General features: G+C 41.8%; 2 protein-coding genes across 27 annotated transcripts in view; one reads left to right on the top strand and one right to left on the bottom strand.

Moving 5' to 3' along the window:
* The first annotated feature begins 883 nt into the window (after positions 1-883).
* Positions 884-12,889, top strand: AKTIP (AKT interacting protein). 8 transcript variants are annotated; one of them, XM_074026690.1, is made up of 10 exons: positions 884-949; positions 4,232-4,343; positions 5,964-6,169; positions 9,222-9,286; positions 9,375-9,475; positions 9,940-10,028; positions 10,108-10,206; positions 10,296-10,403; positions 11,833-11,893; positions 12,065-12,889. In XM_074026690.1, exons 2-10 carry the CDS (start codon positions 4,302-4,304, stop codon positions 12,170-12,172), a joined length of 879 nt encoding a protein of 292 aa, XP_073882791.1. In that variant the 5' UTR covers positions 884-949; positions 4,232-4,301; the 3' UTR covers positions 12,173-12,889. The 8 variants fall into 8 exon arrangements, with proteins under 8 accessions (XP_073882791.1, XP_005591979.1, XP_045238099.1 ...); XM_005591922.4 differs by having other exon boundaries at positions 12,062-12,889; XM_045382164.2 differs by lacking the exon at positions 884-949 and adding an exon at positions 988-1,102.
* RBL2 (RB transcriptional corepressor like 2) overlaps positions 3,474-27,323 on the bottom strand; it is a 132,503-nt gene continuing 108,653 nt past the window's right edge. For 5 of the 19 annotated variants that reach the window (XM_015442990.3, XM_074026684.1, XM_074026683.1 and 2 more), the window contains 5 exons: positions 25,608-25,679; positions 24,844-24,949; positions 24,068-24,276; positions 23,037-23,201; positions 12,931-14,466 (listed from right to left, as the gene is read on the bottom strand). In XM_015442990.3, coding sequence (XP_015298476.3) covers positions 14,296-14,466; positions 23,037-23,201; positions 24,068-24,276; positions 24,844-24,949; positions 25,608-25,679 — 723 coding nt within the window. In that variant the 3' untranslated portion in view covers positions 12,931-14,295. Of the gene's footprint in view, positions 4,160-8,729; positions 9,278-12,930; positions 14,467-23,036; positions 23,202-24,067; positions 24,277-24,843; positions 24,950-25,607; positions 25,680-27,323 lie in introns of those variants that run through there. The other 14 variants (XM_074026686.1, XM_005591929.4, XM_074026682.1 and 11 more) reach the window with 9 other exon arrangements.

The raw sequence follows: 27,323 nt of genomic DNA, 5'->3' as shown, positions 1-27,323 counted from the left end.
CGGGGAGGCACCGTTGGTAAGAAGAGGCCTGGAAAGCCGCTGGCAGCGATCACAGAATCAGGCCAGAGAGAGACCTCTATGGGAAAGGAGACAGGAGATCCAAGTGAAAGCCTGTGAGTTAAAAAAACAAAAAACTGAAAAAAAAAAAAAAAAAAAAAAAAGACCAGGAACTACGTTGCCATAGGAGAGGTTCTCCAACTTTAGTGTGCGCCAGAATCAGCAAGGGAACCGTGACAAATGTGGATTCCTGGTCCTCAGCCTCCCCCCTTCCCCCAGCCCCTGGCCCCCACTCGGATGCTGCAGGCTGGGGCGACAAGCACAGGTTTACAAGGCTCCTCTGGTTGCTGTAGTGCCGGGCGCCGACTTACAGCTGAGCTCCCTTCAGCTCCTGCACTGATCGAGCAAACGGGCGTTTCCTGGCCCTACGCCAAGCGTCCTTCTGACCCCTGCAACCCTGTGGGCCCAATGTGGCGGCCTCGGGCCTCGCAGCGCCGCCCAAAGCAGTAGGACCCTGCGCTGGGAGCCACGGAGTAGTCTCGCGGCCCGGCCCTCCCACAAAGCTTGGGTCAGGGACGCCATCCTGCACCCCAACCCCTGCGCCTGGCGATTGCGCTGTGGCCTGAGCGAACAAACCTCCGGGCGGGTCTCCATCGTGACTGGCAGACGTCCTGGCCAATTGTGACCCGGCGCTTGTTTGTCTCTGCCCATCCCTCCCCGGGCGGGGGCCGATACTTCCATGACTGACAGGCCGTCCCAGGCGCTGTTACGTAAGGGGAGGGTAAAGTGCAGCCCCACCCAAACTGGGGTGATTTGATTTGCAGGACGGAGTGCGGTTTTTCCAACGCCCCCGGAAGAACGTCCTTGACGGGCAGGTGTGAGAGCCAGTTGGCGCCGGGAGGCAAGACGGAAGCCTCGGGCCCCAGGAGCGTGCACCACGGGGCGGAGCCCGGTGCGGAGGGCTGGGCAGGGTGGGGCGGGGCGGGGATCAAGCAGGGGCAGGGCTGGCGCTGCGGCCGGAGATGCTGTCGGGCCGCGACGGCGCTCGGCAGCCAGGAGCTCTGCATTGAAGGCACCGGGGGGAGGCGCACTGCCAGGCAGGCTGGTAGGTACGCGAGGACTGAGGTGTCGGTAAATCTGGCCGCCAGCCTCCACATACCCGGCATTTGTCCGTCCTGGGCACTCGCGACTCGGCGGCGACGGCGGCCGCAGTGGGACACGGAGGCGGGGCCGGGCACCTGTGCGCGTTTGCAGGCACCTGCTGCGTTGGCCGCCTCGCAGCCCGGGACCGCTGCTGGGGACTGCGGCTCAAGCTGGGCCGGCTCGGCCCGAGGGAGAGAGGCAGGCCCAGCTGGCTCGCCCCAGCCCGTGCCCGCCCTCCCCGGCCAGGTCCCGATCCCGAGCTCTGGTTAAGGGGGCGTCGCCGGGCCCCAGAGCCTCCAACTGGAGGGTCCCGCGGCTCCCGGGCCAGCCTCGAGCTAACTGCGAGGCCAGGACAGGGCCCCCGCCTTGCATCACCTCGAGACAGGTTTGTCCAGATTCCCTGAGTGCTCAGAGACGGGTTTCTGCCCGCGGTGAGGGTGCCGGTCCGAGGCCGCGGCAGGTCCCTGCTGTCCCCAGCAAGCCTGGCCCGGGCCGTTTTCATCTTTTTTCTGGCCGCTGCTCTGTCTCCTCTTAACGTGTAATTTCTTAAGTCCGATTCGGGGTGATGTGAGTGCGCTGTGGCATGAAGAGTAACAGCAGCACTCATGTTTTAGCCTAGTTTTAGCTCTGCCATGCACTATCATTCGCGCAGGCTGAAGACCCAGACTTCTCAGCTGGGTGATGTAAAGGAATGCAGCCGTGGCTGAACAGGCAGAAATTCTAAAATTGTTTCCCAATGACAAGGATGTAACCTATGTCGTGCTTCCATCTATGTCATTCTTCTCAGAACATGTATGCTGTGCTTGTCCTAGACTAGACCCTGAAAAGTGTACTACACTGTCTCGTGATTATGTTGCTGCTGGAAACATTGGATTAAAAGATCCATGGCAAAGTTAAGCAGCAGAAGACAATACCTCCTGCTTAATGATAGGCAGAACTGGGGACAAAATTTATTGGATTCTTTTTTTTTTTTTTTTTTTTTTTTGAGACAGAGTCTCGCTCTGCCGCCCAGGCTGGAGTGCAGTGGCCGGATCTCAGCTCACTGCAAGCTACGCCTCCCGGGTTCACGCCATTCTCCTGCCTCAGCCTCCCGAGCAGCTGGGACTACAGGCGCCCGCCACCTCGCCCGGCTAGTTTTTTGTATTTTTTTTTTTTTAGTAGAGACGGGGTTTCACCGGGTTAGCCAGGATGGTCTCGATCTCCTGACCTTGTGATCCGCCCGTCTCGGCCTCCCAAAGTGCTGGGATTACAGGCTTGAGCCACCGCGCCCGGCCTAATTTATTGGATTCTTAAAGGAGAATTCTTAAAGAGAATCCTAAGGCGTTTGACCTGAAAGAGACTTTACAGGTTTGCACCAACCCATTAAATGTATGTGGTGGAGTCCCGTGTTAGGTGTGTCCTAGAGGACACTGGGGTGCTGCACATTACTACTAGTCTGAAAATCAGTGTCTTCATTTGAGCCAAACGGGAACATTCCCCCGCACATTATTGATATCCCAAGTGTATTCACTGTGTCATACTCACCTTTAAAGGCAGATTTGCGGAGAGCTGTTTTTACTTATTGGATGTTATCCATGCTAGTAGAAGAACCAGGATCTTCATTCCTCTGATTTAATTACTGGGTGGCATTTTCTTTTGGAAAAGAAAACAGCAATAATAGGCACTGGCAAGGTATGGATGACCTGGGTTGAGTACGTCCCTGGATGTCACAAGCTCGTCAGAAAAGACAAATTATTGCTGACTGGGGACAGTTAGTACATAGTTTGCTCATGACCTGCTTAAGAAATTAGGAAAACGTTGCTTAGTTTTGACCCTTTTCACCTTCAAATCAGCCTTTTGACTGGTGCAAGTAGGAATTCAGAGAAGGAGCTCTGCTTTAAAGGTAACAGAGCCTGGGGGAAAATCACCAGGGCAAAGAAGCTGCTGTTCTTACAGCTGGGCTTGGTTGCTTTTCCTTTGCTTCTTTGTATTTTTAGTAAATGACCCACTGACTTTATGAGCTTTGATACATGCTTTCTTATCCACGACTTCAAGCTTCGGCTGGAAGATCTGTACTTGTGAAACGTCTCTCTTGCCATCGCTCTTGCGTGCCTCTTGTTGTATTTGTCTGGATTGCTTGGCAGTTCCTTAAGTACATGATCCTGCAGTTTATGTATGTTTCGAAGTTGTAGAAGGCAGTTTATTGGGGGATGGTACTGACAGGACTCGGGTAACTTCTTCTGTCGTCTTAGTGACATACGTGTGCTCTGCCTTCCCTGTTTTCTCTTATTTCTTTGGCTAATATTTGCTGGAGGAATCATTTTGTACTCAAGTGAGTTAAAGCAGCTCTTAAATCAGCCTCCTTGTATCTTTATTGTTTGTTCCCATAACCCTGGGAACAGTGATACAACTTTTGTGTATGTGGGTACAGTGCATTCTGAATCTGGCTTTCCTGTTAGTTAAATGCCGAGATGTGCTAGTAGCAACTGTTGTCCGTATCTTCTGAACTTCTGGCACCAAGGCTCATCTGTGTCACTGAGTAATCTGAATCCTGGCCAAGGGACCTGGTGCACAGATTCTTATAGACGTCTAAAAGTGTGAAAGAAATTAGAACCAGAAAAGGAAGTGGGTATAGAAGGAAACTATTTCTGAAGATGCCTGAAGACCCTTTCCTAGGATTTTACAACCCTTTGTTATATAACATATTGTATATCCAGGGTATCATAATTAGTTATTCATCATTTCAGAAGTCTTAACAGTTGGCCGGGCGTGGTGGCTCACGCCTGTAATCCCAGCACTTTGGGAGGCTGAGGTGGGTGGATCACTTGAGGTCAGGAATTCAAGACCAGCCTGGCTAACATGGTGAAACCTTGTCTCTACTAAAAATACAAAACTTAGCTGGGCATGGTGGCAGGCACTTGTAATCCCAGCTACTCAGGAGGCTAAGGCAGGAGAATCACTTGAACTCAGGAGCTGGAGGTTGCAGTGAGCTACGATCACACCACTGCACTCCAGCCTGGGCAACACAGCGAGACTCCATCTAAAAAAAAAAAAAAAAAACTCTTAATTGTTGGTGTTGGCTTGTTTCTATGTTTCCCCATCTTGTTTTAAGGTAAAGTGAATGCTGAAGACAGAAGATTTGGATGACACGCCACTGAATTTCTTTGTTTGGAATACACGTTATGAACCCTTTCTGGAGCATGTCTACAAGCTCTGTACGCAAAGTAGGTATAGTGATAAATTCAGTAAGGAAACCCATTTGCTTCTGTGTCTGAAAACAGGGTCAGAATGAAGGCTAAAATAATCTGTCACGGTTACCTGTAATCTTGACAAAATTACCTGATTTTTCTAGTTAAGGTCTTACACTCTTGAGAAGTAATTATTTTGTTGGTTAAAGTGTGTTTCTGAGACTGGGATTGCATCACAAATAGAAATCGTTCTGGTCATCACAATTCTAAGATGATTGAGGTTATATTTACACATGATGAAATTTGTGACATATTGTAGTTTTCTACTACAAGGTTCTACAGTTAGAACAGCTGTGGGAAAGGCTAGTCTGATATCATTAAGTCAGACTTGATGGGCACTAATTTAATTTTTCTAAATAAAATTTTTTTAAAAATATTTTTTCATTTTAGGAAAGATTAAAATAGGCAAATAAAAAAATAAAAACCGGTTGGGCGCAGTGGCTCACGCCTGTAATCCCCAGCACTTTGGGAGGCTGAGGCGGGCAGATCACGAACGAGGTCAGGAGATTGAGACCATCCTGCCTAACACGGTGAAGTCCAGTCTCTACTAAAAATACAAAAAAATTAACCAGGTGTGGTGGCGGGCGCCTGTAGTCCCAGCTACTTGGGAGGCTGAGGCAGGAGAATGGCGTCAACTTGGGAGGCAGAACTTGCAGTGAGCTGAGATCGCGCCACTGCACTCCAGCCTGGGTGACAGAGCGAGACTCCGTCTCAAAAAAAAAAAAAAAAAAAAAAAAAGGAAAAACCATAATCCCACCTTTAGGAGAACAAACACCACTATTACTTTTTTTCTATGTACATGACATACATCTCTTCCTTACTTGTACGTAGTAATGAGGTACAAGTGCAGTTTTGCTACATTGGCATATTGTATTGTGCTGAAGTCAGGGCCTTTAGATGTACCCATCACTAGAGCAATGCATATGATATACATGTTTTTATATAGCTAATTAAACAGCCTTTGGTTGTACTTGCGCCAAGGAAGTACCTATGAGATGGTAGTTGAGTCTCTGACTCATGTCGACCTATGTCTTTGATGAAGGATGACGGTTTATGCTGGTGATATTTGAAATGTCAAAACACCCAGTAGGGACAAAGCAAAATCAGACCCAAGCAAGTGAGAGAATAGCTTCACTCTTTGTTTCTAACCCAAGTGCTAACAGGCAGTGACTAATTTCATCCACACTATTTTGAGCTGCTTAGCACCTAACCTTCTGTAGCATCTAAGTGCTGGGGGACTTTTCTAGCCTTGTACAGTTGTCTAATTGCTTAGAAACCCCTTGCCCTCTTTTTGGGGCCACTAGGAAAAACCATTTCTTTGTGTGTTTCAGTTAATCCTGTACACACTGATTGTATCATCCTTATAGGATGAGTTTCCCTATATGAAAGAGTTTCTCTAATGCTTTGATCTTGCTTCAGCTTTGTCTTCTCTTTATATGACCTGCCTGCCCAAAGGACTTTCTAGTCATTTTGGTCATGGTGTTAGAATGTGCTTGTAAAGGAGCAATTCCAGCATTTAGGCCATGGAGCTAATAATGTACTCTTGTGATTTAAGAATCATCCTAACAGGTATTCTTACAACTTCATCTTGTATAGCGATCTGAAGGTGAAGAGAAGACATTAACAGGGGACGTGAAAACCAGTCCTCCACGAACTGCACCAAAGAAACAGCTGCCTTCTATTCCCAAAAATGCTTTGCCCATAACTAAGCCTACGTCTCCTGCCCCAGCAGCACAGTCAACAAATGGCACGCATGCGTCCTATGGACCCTTCTACCTGGAATACTCTCTTCTTGCAGAATTGTAAGTTCTTAACAAACTATTTGGTTAAATTAGGAACGATCCTTTAAAGTGAAGAATGAAATGTATTCTGATGGACGCAGTAAAGGGCAGACATTTAATCTCAAAGCTCAAACCTGTCCCTTTCCAGTATCAGACTGAATAAATATAAAACTATAGGCTATTGCTGGTGATAAAATCTTTTTTAACCAAGACCTAGGTAGAGTTATAAAAATAGCCTCTCTTAAAGATTCTTTAGAGCTCGGGTGAATACGATTTAAAGGCAGAGGATACTTTAATTTCCATGTCTGTGTTGGAGAGTAAAAAAAGGAAGAAACTAAGGTTTATTAAGAACCTACAGTAGATTGGCCGGGCACGGTGGCTTGTGCCTATAATCCCAGCACTTTGGGAGGCTGAGGCAGGTGGATCACGAGGTCAGGAGTTCAAGACCAGCTTGGCCAAGATGGTGAAACTCCGTCTCTACTAAAAATAGAAAAATTAGCCAGGTGTGGTGGCGGGCACCTGTTAATCCCAGCTACTCAGGAAGCTGAGGCAGAGAATCGCTTGAAGTCGGGAGGTGGAGGTTGCAGTGAGCCAAGATTTCGCCACTGCACTCCAGCCTGGGCGACAAAGCGAGACTCCATCTCAAAAAAAAGAACCTACAGTAGATTAGGAACTTAATAAATGCGGTCTTGGTTTATGTGAAGTGAGGAACCTGCCTCCTGGAGAGATTTTTCTGGAGAGCAGGACAGTGGGAGAGTGGCCGTCTCTGCCTTCTTGGTCAGGCGTATCTGGAAGGTGGTGCTCCATTTGGTTGTCGCCTTGTAGTCAGCCTCCTGACAGATGGAGGACAAGGCCTAGCAGGGACGGACCAGGAAGCCAGACCTTAGGGATCAACGGTTGGAGGAACTGGAGAATTTTTCTTGGAGAAGAGAAAGTTTAAGCACGTATTAAAGTTGTCTTAATATATTTTGAAGGTCTGTCACAAGGAAGGATCTGATTTATTCTATATGACTCCCAAAGGCAGGACTTGGCAATTCTAGGGAAGAGACAAAGATGTGGGCTCCATGTAAGGAAGACGCTGACTGGTCACCGAGGTCTGCAGCTGGGCTGCAGTTGCGCCTGGTTGTGGAGTGCAAGAAGCCAAGCAGGGTGCAGAGTGCTGGCAGCGACCCTGTGGTGCCTGGCACACACGGGGGCTCCAGCACTGCACAGACGCAGATGGCATTTCATTCGAGAATTTGTTAAAAGGACAGAAAGTTTGGATAATTCTTAATTTCCATAATTTAAAAATTCTTTTGTATACAGTTATTTTAAAAGCATCCTTGAGTCAGGCACAGTGGCTCGTGCCTGTAATCCCAGCTACTTGGGAGACGGACGCAGGAGGATCACTGGAGCCCAGGAGTTCAAGACCAGCCTGGGCAACAGAGTGACCACCCTGTCTCTAAAAAACAATTAAAAATTTCCCAGCTGTGGACCTATAGTCCCAGCTACTCAGGAGGCTGAGGTGGGAGAATCACTTGAGCTCTGGAATGTGAGACAAGCGTAGGCCATATAGTGAGACCTCATCTTTTTTTCTTTTTGAAATGGAATCTCACTGTGTCACCCAGGCTGGGGTGCAGTGGCAGAACCTCAGCTTACTGCAGCCTCCGCCTCCTGGGTGCAAGTGATTCTCCTGCTTCAGCCTCTGGAGTAGCTGGGACTACAGGTGCACGCCACCACACCCCGCTAATTTTTGTATTTTTAGTATAGACTGGGTTTCACCATGTTGGCCAGGCTGGTCTCAAACTCCTGACCTCAAATGATCTGCCTGTCTCAGCCTCCCAAAGGGCTGAGATTACAGGTGTGAGCCACCACACTCAGCCTATGAGACCTCATCTTTTTTTTTTTTTTAAAACCAAAAAAAATTTTTTAAAAAAAGGCATCCTTGACCCTTCCCTCAGTGTATTAATGTTGTAATGGTCAGAGGGTCTGAGGCCCCAGTGTAATTGGCTGGGTGTGATTTGGTAGTAATGGCCCCTTTGGCTCTATAATGGAGGCCTTGTGTTTGAGGCTGGGCAGCGAGTTGGACAGGCCTCTATTGTGGTGATTAAATCTGTATTAGAACACAGAACTGCCTTTTCTGGCAAACTTCACTGTAGTAGAGACATCTGCCAGCCATGTTGCTATTGACATGCTAAATTTTAGCAACTTAAAAATGAACTAGATAATAACTCAAAAATGATTAAAAATAAGTGAATGGAAAGTAGGTAATAAAGATGATAAACTTAAGGCCTGATAAACTAGTTCTTCATAAAATCCAGGATTGGCAGGTTAGTGACCAGAATGGCTGTGGGTGGGTAACTGGGTCCCGGAAGAACCAGTGTAGGTTTTGTGTCGGTGCACTTGTTATTTCTTGTTTTCAGCACCTAGTTTCCCGTTTTCTGGCAAGGCCCACAGAGTTCAGGTGTCTGCATCAGGGGGTCCGTTTTAGAGCAGGGCGTGTGAGAGCCACACAAGGATGCCTGCCCTCCCCAGGCAGCACTGCGAGTCTGAACATTGCCCTCTGCTGTGGGATCTTGTGATTAAAATGTAAAATGACAACTTTGTGACCTAATTCCAAGAAATCGTAATTTATCTAACATTGTATTTTAAAAGTTTTTGAATGATCATCCACAGTCACAAAAGCATAATTTTACAGATACTCTCATTGACCTCAACTGTACATAACTTACCTCGGGTTGCATTATTTGGAATTACCTATAGGCTGGTTTCCAAGATGATGTTTTGGAAGAGCGGATTTCTGGGAGGAAACTTGATTCTTCATTTTTCCCTGTTTGGCTTTAGTTCTTACTGTGGGGCCCCTGCTGGCCTGCTTGTTTCTCTGTGAGCTGCTGCTGTGAAGCTGGTAGTGGGCAGCGGTCAGGGCCAGGGCTCTGATCGTGTCAGGTGAGAGATTGTGAGAACTTGGCTTGCAGGGTTTGGGCATCAGCTGCCCCTTGAGGGGCCATTCATTGTCTCGAAGTGAATGTGGGGTGGTTTCATCTTCATGTGTCATTTGTATCCACACAAATTAATTACTCTGCTTTTGTTGTAGTACCTTGGTTGTGAAGCAGAAGCTACCAGGCGTCTATGTGCAGCCATCTTATCGCTCTGCATTAAGTAAGATGAGGATTCATTCTTAATTTATGGGCACATTTAGTTCCTCCCACACAAATTTAGGCCTTAACTCTTTTATTTTTTCCTACAGTGTGGTTTGGAGTAATATTCATACGGCATGGACTTTACCAAGATGGCGTATTTAAGTTTACAGTTTACATCCCTGATAACTATCCAGATGGTGACTGTCCGGTAAGTTGGAGACACAGTCTGGCTTCATTTGTGGATCAGCGAGAAGGGCTAAAAGGGCTTACAGCTTTCCTAGTTCTTTTCCTGACCTGGTACCTTTATGATATATCTACCCAGTAGTTGTCCAGGGGGACTTCTGTGCTTTGCAGCAGCTTCCAGCATGCCATCAGAGCTTTGTTTCTCTGCTCAGGGTCTGCAAGGGAGGCTGGCTGCCTGCCATCCTGTAGCACTCACCAGGTGAATGGTGGCCTTCAGGCTCTAGTGGAGAGGGAGTTTTCCCCGCTTCATCTCTAAATTTAGTTTTTCAGGAAAATGGTAAAAGTAGTTAAGTGTCCCTCTTGAGGCAGCTCTTTAGCTTTAAATAACGTGACTACCTTGTCCTGAAGCTCTTTTTATCACGATTCCTATGGGTCTCATAAGTGCCACTGCTTCCATTAAAGGGCACGTCTCTTTTTATTTAAATATAGCGCTTGGTGTTCGATATTCCCGTTTTTCACCCGCTAGTTGATCCCACCTCAGGTGAGCTGGATGTGAAGAGAGCATTTGCAAAATGGAGGTAAGTAAGTAAAGGGTTTGTTTTAGTGACATAATACTGCAAAAGGACGCCTCAGTAATCACGCCATGTTTCCCTTTAGGCGGAACCATAATCATATTTGGCAGGTATTAATGTATGCAAGGAGAGTTTTCTACAAGATTGATACAGCAAGCCCCCTGAACCCAGAGGCTGCAGTACTGTATGTAACTTTTGCTTTGTTATTTAAAATAAATTTGAAGATGCAGCTAAGTAGATTAAGTAACTTTTTGACTTAAACTTTTAACACAGGTATGAAAAAGATATTCAGCTTTTTAAAAGTAAAGTTGTTGACAGTGTTAAGGTGTGCACTGCTCGTTTGTTTGACCAACCTAAAATAGAAGACCCCTATGCAATTAGGTAAGTGGTGCATCTCCCGAATGAATTGTCTACTGTCCTTTCCAATACACTGCTTCCTTTCTCCAGGTGGTCTCAGAATAGGGATTTAAAAAGGCACATGCATAAGCTGTTAGCCTACAACCTTTATAACTTGGTGCCAACTTGAATTCTGATGCCTCTGAGGCTCTTAAACAAAAACCTTTACATCTGACAGGCTGTGCTGACAGCACATTCTCTGGTGACTTTGGTTTCCCAGGGATCCTTATGACGTATTTATTCATTCACATGTCAGGACTCTTTTCAGCTTGCAGTTTTAGCTGGAGCCCCTCAAACTGCCACACCCTCATTGACATTCAGATGTGGTAAAAGGAGGGAAACTGAATAGCGTGAGAATGGTGGGTTCCTGAAGCACTATGACATTTGATTTAAGGAACAGTGTCTGGAGGAGTATTGGGAATGGACGAATTGGTGATTTTGCTCTTTGGCAACATTGGTACTGCTTGGGAAGGCAGTGGAGTATAGCTGTTAAGAGCTTGGACTCATGGTGAGGCGTGGTGGCTTATGCCAGTAATCCCAGCACTTTAGGAAGTCAAGGTGGGTGGATCACGAGGTCAGGAGTTTAAGACCAGCCTGACCAAATGGCCAAACCCCATCTCTACTAAAAATACAAAAATTGGTCGGGCACAGTGGCTCACACTTGTAATCCCAGCACGTTGGGAGGGCAAGGTGGGGGGGATCACCTGAGGTCGGGAGTTTGAGATCAGCCTGACCAACATGGAGAAACCCCGTCTGTAGTAAAAATACAAAATTAGCTGGGTGTGGTGGCGCATGCCTGTAATCCCAGCTACTTTGGAAGGCTGAGGCAGGAGAATCGCTTGAACTTGGGAGGCAGAGGTTGCAGTGAGCCAAGATCTTGCCGTTGCACTCCAGCCTGGGCAAGAAGAGTGAAACTCCATCTCAAAGTAAAAAAAAATAGCCAGGCACGGTGACTCGCACCTGTAGTCCCAGCGAGGCTGAAGCAGGAGAAGGGCTTGAATCTAGGAGGCGGAGGTTGCAGTGAGCGGAGATCACACCACTGCATTCCAGCCTGGGTGACAGAACTAGACTCAGTCTCAAAAAAAAGAGCATGGACTCAGCAGATGGACTACTGGGCTTTTGTACTTTTTAGCTCTGGTAATCCAGAGCAATTAATTTTGCTTTGCTTTCTTAATCTTTAAATAATAGTACTTCAGGGGTTGGTGTGAGGCTTAAATGAGATCATTCATGTATGAAGGATAGTTATGTGAGAAAATTAATTAGATAATGTCTAAAACATACTTGTCAAACAAAAAAAAGCACTCTTCTTTATTAAGTTAGGGGAATTGGCTTGAAACTTAATTACTGCAAAATGAATGTTATAGAAATTTAGTCAGCCAACAAATAGTTTTTAAATACTTTTCTCTTCCTTAAGCTTTTCTCCATGGAATCCTTCTGTACATGATGAAGCCAGAGAAAAGATGCTGACTCAGAAAGTAAGTGGATAACTACTTATGAAATGGCCAACTCGTTGTTTCTTTTCTAAATGTCTTCATTTGGAGACTGCTCATTACATGCAAGTAACTTTTTTGGGAAACAAGTTTGTACAGTGCTGAAGTCTCCTCATCAGTAGTTTTTTTAATATCTGTTTTGATTGTGCCTAGAAGAAGCCTGAAGAACAGCACAATAAAAGTGTTCATGTTGCTGGCCTGTCATGGGTAAAGCCTGGCTCAGTACAGCCTTTCAGTAAAGAAGAGAAAACAGTGGCGACTTAAGAGATGGTGAATCCTGGTGCACCATGCACTTTCCTGCTGGACTCTGGCCTAGTTCAAGCTGACCAATGGCAGAGGACTGCCTGAAGAGTAAAACTGTGTGAACAATGACTGACTGCCAGTGTTTTCCATGTATGCATAGGTTCTAACAGCAGGGTTTGGAAACCTGTCTCTAAGTAATGCATTACTTCTGTCAGAAGTGTCTTAGGGTGGTTATCTAGTTCAGTACTCCAAATTATTGGGGACCTTGAGGCTTAAGTATTTTTCTGAATATAATGCTAAAGGTAAGTTGCATTCATTTAAACTAATAGAGCAGACAGAATTCAGCACTACTTAATAGTTTTTAAATCAGTGGTTTCAGTTGTATATATGTTAGGAAATGGAGAGGTATAGAGAGAGCAGGTTCCATAGCTCAGCACTTTTAAGTGGAAGATCATTTGAATCTCAGTCTTCAGCCTGCACTGATTTGTAGCCTGCACTGTCTTACTGATTTACAAACTGAAATCACTGAGAAATGTCTTTAGTTGGGGGAGAGAAACCAGAACACTTGTTCCTAGTGTTGTGTTGTTTTTTTAAGCAAATTACTTACTGTATTTTTATGGCAGGAGGGAGAAAAAGTGTTAAAACGGTTTCTGATGAAGTCCGGTATTTAAATGATGAATGACTAATGTGTTTAGTAGAGACAAAATAAACCAATAAATGATTGTTCTTTGCCATTTATGCAGGAAACTACCCTTTTCTCAATATAACCAAACAAAGGCTAATTTATAAATGCTTTATTGAAAAATACACTTATCTTCATATAAAATTACAGTAGCAGTAAGTATCTTGAGAGGTTTTATAAATATTTTTGCAGAACACTATTCTAATTGAACAGTGTAAGTTCCATATTTCTCTCAGAGCAATATGAAGTTACCTAGTAACTTTGTTTATACTGATTCAATTTACAATTGAATTTTCTCCCTAATAAGATGATTAATTTGACTTGAAAACTGCTGGAACAATAGTGATTAATAAAGGTATGTATAGATAATTCAACAGCTGTTAAATAACATTTTCTAATTTGTATAAATGGTACTATGGTACTAATAAAAACCTAAATTCTCCAACCAATTTTTTAAACTGCCAGGAACACCCAAAAATATTTTAAAATATATCACCTTAATAGACATTTCTTTTAGATAACTCTCCTAAAGGAAGAGGTCATAATTTTTCATATTAATCCCCTCAATTCAACTTGATTTAAAATCTTTTCTTAGCCGATTGATCCCTATATAACAAAAAACCGGAGAAATTAAAACATATTCCCAAAAGGTGACTATAGGGGCTTTAACAGTTTAAAAAAGTACAAAAGCATTAAAGAAAATATTGGATGTTTAGCCTGGAAGTTTTGTACTTAATAAAGTTCACATTGTAGAAAGTGCTATCACAAATATACAGCAAAATCTGGGTTACAAAATCATGCATTTTACAGCCCTAAAGTGCCACCACTTATACAGGTTCACTCAGACATTGCACACCCGAACAATCAAGGACTTTTCACACTGCACCACACCAAATGGGGAGAGGGGAAGACGTGCACAAAGGGAATGGGAGACGAGGGCTAGTGACCTAGGACCTCCAAACCTGGGTGCGCTCTCCTTTGTTCTGTTTCAGGAATGTAAAAATCACACACTCCTACCAGGTGTTTTAGGACAAAATACCTAATTTTTGTTTTGCTTTTTATGAGGACTACAGCTGACCACAAAACAGGTAGGAATGAACTTGAAACACAGTTCTTCTGTTGGAGTATGTCAACAGAAGCCTCGTATGCTCACATTTGGGTACACATCATTTTCTTGTAGTACTTTTAAAAGCTTTGTCAGAGTCAAAAATCCAAGTTTGGATTCTAAGCAGCCTTGACAGTAATCACTGAATGGTAGGGAAAAGAAGACAGTTGGGATGAATTAAAATGTTCTAAGGATACTGGAAGGAGTTAAGTCCCATTTCTCACCAAAATATCCCCTCATGTTACTAACAGGCTGTAACTGATCAGCTGGATTAAGAGAAAAAGCTCCATAATCTAGATGCATTAAAGGATGCGGCTAAACATGTTGTGAAAAGAGTTTCAATACAAGAGACTAACCTCAGTGGGAACCACGGTCATTAGCTACATCTTGGAGACGGCGTAATAAGGCAGAATGATTTTCTGGGCAAATTCTTTTTGCAGGTGATTCACTTCCATCTTCCAAAAGAATTCCTCTCTTTTTAGTTGGAGTTTCTCCTGTGCGTATCATACTATTAATTTCTCTCAGTCTCTATGGTGGGAAAAAGATATAAAAATTTTAAAATGCAAATGCACACAGCCCAGTATTAAGTCAAAGAATCTTAAATGAGTTAAGTAATTTATCTGGAATAATTTGAACACATCTACAGAGAAAACAAATACTAAGTTACATAACCTGCCAACTTTCCTTTTCAGCTGGCTGAGGCTGATGGCTATTTGAGAAGGGGCTGAGTAGTTCTATTTTTAACAAGCTCTTCCACAGGTACTTTTGACCTATACATTTCTATAATTTGTGAGTTCACAAATTTGTGATTTTTTTACAATTATGGAGCATTACGTTGCTATCCGATAGTCACTTAGACACATCTTTTTCTCTTTTTTAAAGTACAATTTTATACAATACTCTTTTTTTTCAGTCTAATGTTAGTTTTTAGCAGCCATTCTCAACTGGGATTTCACTAGAAAAGTAGGCCTTAATTCCCTAAGGTATTCATTGTAGGTAATAAATTAGTAAAATCTAGAATGATACTAGTTAACTATATATTATCCTTGGGACAATTGAGGAAAGTTACTCAATTATTTTCTGGACAGTGGCTCAGATGAGGAGCTGCAGTTGAGAAAGACTGCCAGAATTCCAGAAAGACTGGCTGTACAGTGCCTTTACCATTCAGTTTCTCCAAAGCCTCTAAAAGTCATCTGTCACATTATTTTCGGGTAGTTTGTTGGTTAAAATTCTTTTTCATGTGCTGCTTCATCCATGTTTGCTTACAGAAACCATACTAAGCAAATTCACAGACATATATTACAGGAAATTGTAAACATACAAAAGTAGAGAAGCAGCGTAATGCATCCTCACATACCTATTCCTCTACTTCAGCATGTTTGATTTATACTTCCATTCACTTCCATTCCTCAGATTATTTTAAAACAAATCCCAGACATATTTTATCATGACACTTGTTATTTTTATTCTTTAAAGTCATAAACGTTTTGGGGGTTTTAAAGTCAGTGTTCTTTATTATCAACAGATGTACCTTCACAAGTGTTTTTCATTTTTTTTTTTTTTTTTAATTAACAATAGAAATGGGGTTGCACTATGTTGCCCAAGCTGGTCTTGAATTCTTGGGCTCAAGCAGTCCTCTTGCTCTGGCCTCCTAATGTGCTGGGGTAACAGGCATGAGCCACTGCACCTGGCCACAAAATCTTAAGTATCTGAAGAAAGCTTTCCTTCAACTCTTTCTCTTCTAGCCCCTTTTCTGCCTTCCTAACAGTCTGGTCTGCATTTGCTATCTCTGCAGTCTGCCATTTGCTTGAATATTTCTTACACTGTTTACTGTATACATTGTTAATTGTGTATAAGCAATGCTACCATAATTTATTTTTCAACAAGTCACACCAATGCACTGACACTGCTCTGTCAAGTATCACTAATGATCAGTCTTCATCTTAACTGATCTTGTATAGTAGTTGATAATTATTTTCTCATAGTAGTATAAATGTTACTACATTATAGGTTGGTTCTAGACATAAGCTACTTCTTGCTTTGTAATAATTCTCCCCCTAAGTTTCAGCTATCACCTGTTAAGTCAAGATGACAAATCTTTCTCCAACCAACAGTCTAATAATCACTCATTTTACTGCACAGACTCCCGATTCTGTGCTAGAAATACCTATAGTCGTATAAAACTGTTCTTTTCCTCTGAAAAATTCCCCCATACTCCCTTGTCCGCCTATCCCAAACCACCACTGATGTTCTTGTCCAATGGTTTTGCCTTTTCCCGAATGTCACAGAAATGGAATCATAAGTAGCCTACTGAATCCAGTGTCTTTCACTTAAGCATTGATGCATTTGAGATTTACTACGTTGAATGTATCAGTTCCTTTTTATTGCAAAGTAGCAGTCGATTGTCTGGATGCACCACAGGCTTATTTATATGCATTCACCAGCTGAAGGACGTTTGGGTTGTTTCCCCCTTTTTGGCAATTAGGAAGAACGTCATTATAAACAGTCATGTACATGATTTTGTGTAAACATAAGCTTCCATTTCATTTATGTAAATACCAAGGAATGAGATTGCTGGTTGTACGATAATGGCATGTTTAAGAAACAACTTTCCACAGTGGTGATGCCATTTTGCGTTCACACCAGCAATATGTAAAATTGTTCCACATTGTTGCCAGAACTTAGGATTTGTCACTTTTTAGATTTTAGCCATTCTAACAGGCATGTAATGGGTAAAGCGTGTTCAAATCTTTTGCCCACTTTTACATTTGGTGGTTTTCCTACTGAATTTTGAGAATTCTTTAGAAATTGCAGATAAACAAATGCTTCATCAGATATGGAATGTGTACAGATTTTCTAATAGTCCATGGCTGGTTTTTTAATTCTCTTAACAGTGTCTCAAACAGCAGAAATTACTCATTTTGATAAAATCCATTTTAACAGTATTTTGTGGATTGCGCTTTTGATGTTGTATATAAAATTTTCCCATAAAACATGTTCACCAAGATTTTCTGTTTTCTTCTAGAGGTTTTGTAGTTTGAGATTTTACATTTATGTCTGTGGTTCATTTTTAGTTATTGTATATGGTGCGGGGCATGGGAACAAATTTACTATTATTTTGTTAAATGCATATCCAATTGTTCCAGCACCATCTGTTGAAAAGGCTATCCTTTCTCTATCAAATTGCCTTTGCACCTTTGTTGAAAATCAGTTTACCATATACGTGTTGTCTGTTTCTGGACTCTGTTCTGTTCTATTGATCTCTGTGTCTATACTTCCACCAACACTACTGTCTTGATTACTGTGGTATTATAATACAGATATTTTGTGTAGCTTCGTAATTAGTGTGAAGCCTCCAACTTTGAGTTATTTTAGCTATTTGAGTTCCTTTGCCTTGTAAATTACAAATTTTAGAATCAGTTTTTTATATAAATCTGGATTTTGACTGAAATTGGTTTGAAATTGGGAGAAAACTGCTGTTTTATTTTCCATGAATTGGAAAATAAGGTATCATTTTCATTCAATGTCATGAACACATTTCTCTATTTTCTCAGGCTTTAATTTCTCTCACCAAGCTTTGATAATTTTCAGGATACATGTCTTGCATAGTTTTTATCATACCCCTAAGTAATTTTTAAATGTTAACAGTATTCAATTTTTTATTTTACTTCTGATTGTTCACTGCTAGCATACAGAAATACATTTGATTTTTGTATATTGATCACATAACCTCCCTTATTAGTTCCAGTAGCTTTTTGTGGATTCTTTATGATTTTTCTATGTAGGCAATCCAAGCTGTATGGCTTCTTTTTCTTGTCTTATTGCACATGCTAGGACCCCCAGTTACAATGTTGAATAGGGGTAGTGAGAGTGGACATTGTTGCCTTGTTCCTGATCATAGGGGCAAGGCATTCAGTCTTTTACCATTAAGTATGATATTTGTAGGTGCTTTTGGTAAATGTTTACCAAGCTGAGGAAGTTCCTTGAGAGATTTTACATTAATGAATGTTGGATTTTGTCAGATGCCTTCCTTCAAACACTAAGATGATTTATCACCTTCACTTTTTGTAAGAGTTTCTATAGAATTGGCATATTTCTTCCTTAAATGTTTGGTAGCATTTACCATTGAAGCCATCTGGGCCTACAGTTTTCTGACAGGAGGTTTTTAAACCACAAATTAATTTCTTTAGTAGATACAGGGGCTATTGAGACTACTACTACTTGAGTTTTATTAGTTTATGTCTTTCAAGAATTTGTCTATTTCATGTGCATTGTCACATTTATTGGCATTAAGTTGTTCTTTAAAATTTTTTTTTGAAACAGGGTCTCACTCTGTTGCCCAGGATGGAGTGCAGGGGGGCTATCACAGCTCACTACAGCCTTGACTGTCCAGGCTCTAACGACCCTGCCACCTCAGCCTCCTGAGTAGCTGGGACTGTAGGCACACCTCACCAACCCCACCACACCTGGCGGGGTGTTTTTTGTTTTTGTTTTTGTTTTCCCGGAGACAAGTTCTTGCTATGTTGCCCAGGCTGGTCTTGAACTACTGGGCTCAAGGATCCTCCTGCCTTGGTCTCCCAAAGTGCTGAGATTACAGGCATGAGCCATCACATCTGGCTGGCATTAAGTTCTTTATCTTTCATTATACTTTTAATGTATGTTAGTAATGTGTCATTTCTTTTTCCTGTTTATTCTGTACATAGAGGTATCAATTTTTGGGGGGGCGGGCGGTCTCATTCTGTCCCTCAGGCTGGAGTGCAGTAACATGAGCATGGCTCACTGTAGCCTCAACACGTGGGCTCAAGCCATCCTTCCCCACCTTATCCTCCGGAGTAGCTGGAACCACAGGTGTGCAGCACCACACCCAGTTTTTTTTTTTTTTCTTTTCTTTTCTTTTTTTAAAGTAGAGACAAGGTCTTGCTATGTTACCCAGGCTGGTCTCGAACTCCTAAGCTCAAGCAGTCCACCCGCCTCAGCCTCCGAAGTGCTGAGATTACAGGCATGAGACATGGCACTCGGCCCCCAAAAAACCTAGCTTTTGTTTGCCTTGGTTTTTCTCTACTTCCCAGTTTTCCATTTCAGTGAGTCCTACACTTTTTCTGCTTTCTTAAGCTGAAATCTTAGGTCACTAATTTGAGACCTTTTTTCTTTTCTAACATAGGTGTTCAGTGCTATGTATTTCTCTCTCAGCACTGTTTTAGCTACATCCCACAAATTTTAATATTTTGGGTTTTTATTTTCATTTAGTTCAAAATATTTTCGAATTTCTCTTGTGCTTTCTTTGACCAACAGAAATACATAATTTAGTTTCCAAGAATTGGGGGATTTTCCAGGTATCTTTTCTCTTACTGATTTCTGATTTAATGCCATTGTGATCAGTGAAAACACAGTATTTCAACCCTTTAACATTTATCAAGACTTGTTTTATGGTCCAGAATGCAGTCTATGTTGGTAAATGTTCTCTCTGCACTTGATAGTGTTCTATAAATGGCAGTTGATTGATAATGCTACATCTTCTGTATCCTTACTGATTTTCTCTATTTGTTATACCAATTATGTTGAAATCTCTTGACTATCTTTTTTTTTTTTTTTTCTATTTAGGGTTATATGTCCTCTTTATAATAGGAAACGACCCACTTTGTCACTGATAATATTTTTTGCTCTGAAATCTACTTTCTCTGATACTAATACAGCCACTCCAACTTTTGATGAGTGGTAGCATGGTATAACCTTTTCCACCCTTCCAGCTTTATTGAGATATAATTCTTACACTGTATTATACAACCATTTGAAGTGTACAGCTCCTTGGCTTTTAGTATGTTCCCAGAGTAGCCATCACCACATTCTATTTTTGAATTCTTTCATCACCCCAGAAAGAAACTTCTTGTCCATAAGCAGAAACTCTATTCCCCACAACCCTTGGCAACCACGAATCTTCTTTCTGCTTCTAGATATTTGCCCATTCTGGACAACTCATATAAATGGAATCATAAAATATGTATTCTTTTGTGACTGACTTCTTTCACTTAACAGTGTTTTCAAGGTCCATTCATATTGTAGCGTGTATCAGTACTTCATCCTTTTTATTGCCAAGTAATATTCCATTCATGAATACACATTTTTATATTTAAAGTATATAACTTACGAACAACATATAGTTTGGTCCTGCTTTTTTGTCCAATCAGATAAATTCTAACTTTTAATTGGTACACTTATTAGACCATTTACATTTAAATGCTATTTTCCTGTATGTTCCTTTTTTCCTCCTTTTTAAGACGCCTTTTGAGTATTATGATTCCAATTCATCTGCTTTGTCTATTACCTGATATTATTTTGTTCTTTTTTTCCATTTAACTCTGTAATCCATTTAGAATTTATAGGTTACAGGCTGGGCGCGGTGGCTCACACCTGTAATCCTAGCACTTTGGGAAGCCAAGGCGGGCGGATCACAAGGTCAGGAGATTGAGACCATCCTGGTTAACAAGGTGAAACCCCGTCTCTATAAAAATACAAAAAATTAGCCGGGCACGGTGGCAGGCGCCTGTAGTCCCAGCTACTCAGGAAGGGAGGCTGAGGCAGGAGAATGGCGTGAACCTGGGAGGCAGAGCTTGCAGTGAGCCGAGATTGCACCACTGCCCTCCAGCCTGGGCAACGAGTGAGACTCTGTCTCAAAAAAAAAAAAAAAAAAAAAAAAAATTTATAGGTTTCAGGATGAGAGTCTAATTTAAGCCATGAGAATCATTTCCTCCAACTCCAGTTGCTTTTTGGGGCTGTTACTGCCAATTTATGTTTCCATGTTTCATAACCAGTCCTACTAGGAATATCATTGGAATTAGACTAAGCCTATGTAACGGAGAAAGTATATCTTTTAAATATTTGGTCTTCTTATTCAGAAACACTGGTATCTCTTCATTTATTCCAGTTTTCAAAAGTTATAAATTTATTCCAAAGCATGTGACACCTTTACACCCTTTTTTTGTTTTTACTATGATAGGAAAGGTTTCTCCATTATTACATTTTCTATTTTTCTTTGGAGATGGAGTCTTGCTCTTGTCCCCCAGGCTGGAGTGCAATGGCATGATCTCAGCTGACTGCAAACTGCCTCCGGGATTCAAGCAATTCTCCCACCTCAGCCTCCTGAGTAGCTGGGATTACAGGTGTCCGCCACCATGCCCGGCTTATTTTTGTATTTTTAGTAGAGATGGGGTTTCACCATGTTGACTAGGCTCGTCTTGAACTCCTGACCTCAGGTGATCAGCCCACCGTGGCCTCCCAAAGTGCTGGGATCACAGGCATGAGCCACCATGCCCGGCCCATTATTATATTTTCTAACAGATTTTTGCTGTTCTTGTTTACTTGTTTTCCTCAACCTTTTTTTTTTTCCCCCCCAAAGAGACAGGGTTTCTCACTTTATCGCCCAGGCTGGAGTGTGGTGGCTTGAGCATAGCTCACTACAGCCTTGAACTCTTGGGCTCAGCTTTCTGGGTACCTAAGACTACAGGTGCATGGCACCATGCTCAGCTAATTTTTATTTGTTGTAGGGATGAGGTCTTGCTATGTTGCCTGAGCTGGTCTCCAACTCCTGGCCTCGAGCAATCTTCCCACCCCAGCCAGCCAAACTGTTGGGATTACAGGTGTGAGACCCTGTACCCGGACTGTTTTCCTCAACTTTTTAAAAGATTTCAAGCCTACAAAGAGTTGGAAAAATAGTACATTGAGCACCCCCTTATCAATCATTAATGTCTGAGAGTTGCTGTCACTCTCTCCCTACCTAAATATATTGCAACCAACCCGTTTGCAAGTAAGCTGCAGACACTGAGTCACTTTACCTCTGAATACTTTCAGCACCGTCTCCTACATAATCTACTAGGCATCATCAACACCAAAGAAACTTAAAAAAAAAAAAATACACTGAGGGCCACATTCAAAATTTCCTCAAAATGTCCTTTATAGCAGTGTTTTCCTATGCAGGATCAAAAATCATGCATTGCATTTGGGTGTCATGTCTCCCTAGTCTCCTCTATGATACCTTCCCCATCCTCTACCATTTTCTCATGATACCTTTTTTTTTTTTGAAGATTTCAGGCCCTATATATGTGTGTGTATTTCTAAGCAATCTTTTTGTTTTGAGACAGAGTTTCACTCTTGTCACTCAGGCTGGAGTACAATGGTGTGATCTTGGCTCACTGCAACTTCTACCTCCCGGGTTCAAGCAATTTTCCTGCCTCAGCCTCCCGAGTAGCTGGGATTACAGGCGCATGCCACGATGCCCAGCTTATTTTTGTATTTTTAATAGAGATGAGGTTTCACCATGTTAACTAGGCTTGTCTTGAACTCCTGACCTCAGGTGATCTGCCCACAGTGGCCTCCCAAAGTGCTGGGATTACAGGTGTGAGCCACCACACCCAGCCTCTATGCAACCTTTATCAATACAAATCTCATCATGTAAGGGCCTTCACAATCCAGTTCCACTCGCTAACATAGCATGATACCTGTATTCAAGCTTTGGATCACTGCCTCAATGATACTGTTTTCTTCCCCTTACCTGCTTCCTACTGAATGCCCTTCCATACCTCAGCAGCTCCCTGACTTTTCAACATTAAGGCCTGACTCAAGCTTCCTTCCCCTTGTTAGAATGAGGCGGCTGTTGCCACATACATCTGTGCTAATATGACTATTGCACTGCAATGTCCAAAATGTCAACTTCTCCCCTTAGCCAGAGTTCAGAGGACACTGCCTGTCCCAGAAACAGGCCTTTGGTAAGGAATCCAAAAGTTATTTCCCTAACACATGTGGAAAATTGTTACAAATGGGATAAACACAAACTTCAGGTTTATAGCAAAATGTTCAAAATGTATAAATAGGAGAGGGGATAAAAAGAAATCCAAATCCCTTACCCTGTTTCCAACCCTAAAATTCCACCCTCAAGAAAAGCAAAAAAACAACAAATCCTGGGTTTTGCTGCATGGGAACTGACTGATCACTGCTCCCTGATAGCTCTCATCACTCTAATGAGTGCCTAGGCTTAGCACAAACCCTCTTTCTAGCATCTGAAGCATTTTGGGGTTAGTAAAGGCCAAGATTGATGTTAGGCTCACCTTTGAAGGACTGTTGCTGAAGTAATAGAAAATCTTTTCTCGAGGAGAAAGCATTGTTTCATTTTTATGTGGGGAAATGTAGACAGGATGATTTTGAGACAACTGTATTCGGCGAGGGGAGCCTGTTCTTACAAATGGATAGGGAGAGAGTGGAGGAGCATCCATCTGTTAAAAAAAAAAAAAAAATCAGTAACTCTAAGAAAAGAAATTTATAATGAGGTATTTTTACTGAGAATGATAAGAGTGATATATTAGCACTAATTTAACCTAAAGAAAAACATTCTAATAGCAAACCTTAAGTGCTTAGTTTGTGCCAGTTATTATTTTAAGCAATTTTTATACATTATGTCATTTCATCCTTACAACTCCATATGCTAAGAACTAGTTATATTCCCATGTTTTATATATATGAGGAAACAAGGTACAGAGAAAATTTAATGATTTGCAAGGTTACCACTACTGTTAAGTACTAGACAATTTGAACCCATGTAGCCTGTCTCTTGTACTACTATACTTTGTAGGGACTCCAAATACAATCTTATTCTTGTTTAATGCTTAACAACAGAACTTATGTTGGTTAGGTAAATTACAGACCTCCTCAGTTTTACTTAATAGAATTATTTGTAAAACTAGCTTATTTATGAGACAGAGTCTCGTTCTGTCGCCCAGGCTGGAGTGCAGTGGCGCAATCTCAGCTCACTGCAACCTCTACCTCCCATGTTCAAACAATTCTCCTGCCTTAGCCCCCAGAGTAGCTGGGATTACACATGTGTTCTACCACGCCTGGCTCATTTTTGTATTTTTAGTAGAGACTGGGTTTTATTTACCACGTTGGCCAGGCTGGTCTCGAACTTCTGACCTCAACTGATCTGCCCGCTTCAGCCTCCCAAAGTGCTGGGATTACAGGTGTTAGCCACCACGCTTGGCCAAAACTAGTTTATATATGGACCAGGTGAATGGTCCATATATAAATCATAAATAATTCCTCAATACTCATGAAAAAAGCATGAAATGATCCCTGTAATACTTACTACATTTGCCTGGGAGTACTTCATGGCAAATGTCTTAATCTGTTTGATGTAGATGTTGTTGTAGAACTGAATGAGGTCTCCCCTCTCTTCTTCTTCCATGTCACTGTTGGCACCTGTGAGGCGAGTAGGTGTAGGAGGAGCACTGCTGGGCTGTGGAACTGGCAAGGTGCTGCTTGACCTCATGACTGGACTGGAGTCTCTACTGGCTGCTTCCAGGAGAACACAGGGTGTCAATACAAAAGCTGCTAGTATAGATTGTTTTAATTTTTAAAAAGTAGGAGAAAGGGAACAGCTACCTGCATTACTTGCTAATAACAGTGAATAGGCACTCTGTTCTTCACACCAAAAGGCAAAGCTCAGCTAGGATTTTAACTTGATATCCCTATGCCATAACCATAGCAAGGGCTTTCTGAGTAGTATTAATAAGCTACACCAAGTTTTCTAGGACCTAAGCCCTAGGACAAACCAACAGGTAGGGGATGGTATTTCCATAGCATGGCTCCAACTGACATGTCAGTCCTTTCTGAAACTCAGGCAAGCAGATTCCTCACTGAAAGCTCTAATTCTCCTGGAGAAAAATGTTATAGAATATGTGCCCCAAAGCTATGGAATGGACAGTTTTGCCACCCAGAATTTGATTTACTGATCCATTAAACCCTTTGTTTATACACTTTCATAGTTTCTATAGTTATTTCATTTAGTAATGGTTACTTCAAGTCCTAAAAAGTAAGAAAAGCTCCTAATTTTGTCTTGTAGTTCACAAAGATCCCACTTACTTCTATCTTTGTTTAGTTCTGTTGGAGAATTCTGATGGCTTCTGCTATCACTGCTGCCGGAATTTCGTCTTTTTCTTTTCCCTTTTATCAAAACACTTCTATACACCTTTAGAGAAATAATGAGAAGGGGATGTAAACTAGTATTTGTTGAGCACACCCTTGGTGATAGGACCTTGACATATGTTACTTTTCACAATAATCTGTGTAGCAATAGTTGTCCTCAGAAGAGGCTAAGAAACATAACTCAAATTATAACAGATCTAAGATTCAATCAGAGCCCATCTAGCTTCACATGCCAAGTACTACTTGCAGTACCACGCTGCGGTAACAGCACCCAACCATAAAGTCAAGTCATTCTAAGTCAGATACACAGATCTGCCAATTTGCCTCTCAGAGACGAATCGTAATAAAGGCAAAGTGGGTTTTAAATTTCCATGTGACATTCTCTTGGTTAAACGTACAGTATGTTTACTAAACCAGAATGGTGACATAGAAACCAAGTAACTTCTTAATTCCTATCTATCTTGTGATTTTTCTGAATTGAGAAGGCAATCAAATATTTAACATTGTTGCCTTCTGAGGAAAAGAGAACTTAATCAACATGTGACATCAAGAATAAAGAAGATTAAAGCAGAAATTTCCCTTAAGTAGAGTCCCAGGTGTTTATCTTGGAAAAAAAGGCCACAGAGTCAACTATGGTTAATTTCTTGTATTCATCACAGACTTTAAGCGTTATTTTCAGCCCATAGAGAAAATGTAGTTACCTGGCTCCGGGCCTGTGGCTGAGTCCTATAACAACGCATAATATTCTGGAAGGACTTATCTTCTTTTGTGACCTGGCAAACAATAAGAGTGCTCTGAGAGATACAACAACTTCCACCATAATAGTGTGAGGAGCTGTGTGAACCTGCTGCCCAGTAAAAGGGGTGAAAATTATATAAAAGCTATTTAAAGTCTCTGGAAATGGTATTAAAGGCATATAGCAAATGAAGATACATCGATTCAAGAATATCTATTAAAATTCATTAAGAATAATATGTGAATCAAGACTTAGAGGCCAGTGCGGTGGTTCACACCTGTAATTCCAGCACTTTGGGAGGCCGAGGAGGGTGGCTCACTTGAAGTCAGGAGTTCAGCCTGGCCATCATGGTGAAACCCAGTATCTACTAAAAATTCAAAAATTAGCCAGGCATGGTGGCATGTGCCTGTAATCCCAGCTACTAGGGAGGCTGAGACAGGAGAATCACTTGAACCCGAGAGACGGAGGTTGCAGTGAGCTGAGATTGAGCCACTGTACAGTCTGGGCAACAGAGCAAGACTCATCTCAAAAAAAAAGACTTGGAGTAGAAAATTACAGTAACTGAAATGAAAAATTCACTAGAAGCTAGGGAAAATAGATTTGAAGTAGCAAAAAAACCAAAAAGATTAGCAAACATGAAGAGATGATGTGATCTGAGAACAGAGAAAGAATGAAGAAAAATAAACAGCCTCAGAGAAATGTGGCACAGCATTAAGGAAATCAACATAAGTGTAATGGGAGAATCAGGAGAGGAGAGAAAGAAGCAGAAAAAAATGTTCAAAGAAATACTGAAAACTTCCCAAATTTATTAAATTACATCTCCAGGACATTCAGTGACTTGCAAGTAGGATAAACTCATCTATAACCAGATATATCACAGTAAAAAATGCTCAAAGCCGAAGAAAGAGAAAATATTGAAAGCATCAAGAGAAAAACAACTTTTCAGTTACAGGGAAACCCCAATAAAATAAAATTTGACTTCTAATCAGAAACTACAGAGGCCAAGAGGCAGTGGGATAACATTCAAAGTGATGAAAGAAAAAATATTAAGCTAAGAATCCATTATTAAAAAGTTACTCAAGATTTTTATCTGTGAAATATCAATATTCAAAATTTTTGCAAGTTATCTTTCAGAAATGAAGGTGAAAAAATGTACTCTCAGATAAACAAAAACAGAATTTGGTGCTAGCAAAACCCCTTACAAGAAATACTATACAAAATTCTTCAAGCCAAAAAAGCAAATGCCCCTGGACAATACTATACATGAAGAAAGCCAAGAGCACTGGTAAAGATAATTATGTAATCATAAATAGAGTATAAATGCAATTTCTTCTCCTTTCTTAACTGATTAAAAAATCAATTGTATAAAATAATATATATATAATGTACCTGTAACATACAAAAATGTAATATATTTGCCAAAAACAGTACAAAGGACGTAGGCAGGAGCAAAGCCATATTGGGCAAAGGAAATTACTCCAGATGGCAACTCACATACACAGGAATGAATAACAGAAATAGAAGTAGGCTGGGCGTAGTGGCTACACCTGTAATCCCAACATTTTGGGAGGCTGAGGCAAGTGAATTGCTTGAGGCCAGGAGTTCGACACCAGCCTGGGCAACATGGCGAAACCCCGTCTCTACAAAAAAATACAAAAATCAGCCGGGCATGGTGCACATG

Source organism: Macaca fascicularis, chromosome 20 (assembly GCF_037993035.2).
Source record: "Macaca fascicularis isolate 582-1 chromosome 20, T2T-MFA8v1.1".
NCBI lineage: Eukaryota > Metazoa > Chordata > Mammalia > Primates > Cercopithecidae > Macaca > Macaca fascicularis.
Note: the sequence above shows the minus strand (reverse complement) of the source record. Positions and strands in the feature narration are given on the sequence as shown.

What these genes read in the sequence shown, in the direction of transcription:
- AKTIP (XM_005591922.4), top strand. Translation starts at nt 4,302, where the DNA reads ATGAACCCTTTCTGGAGCATGTCTACAAGCTCTGTACGCAAA. An exon ending in CTACAAGCTCTGTACGCAAA is followed by an intron (nt 4,344 to 5,963) that starts GTAGGTATAGTG and finishes CATCTTGTATAG; the next exon opens with CGATCTGAAGGTGAAGAGAA. An exon ending in GAAGACCCCTATGCAATTAG is followed by an intron (nt 10,404 to 11,832) that starts GTAAGTGGTGCA and finishes CTCTTCCTTAAG; the next exon opens with CTTTTCTCCATGGAATCCTT.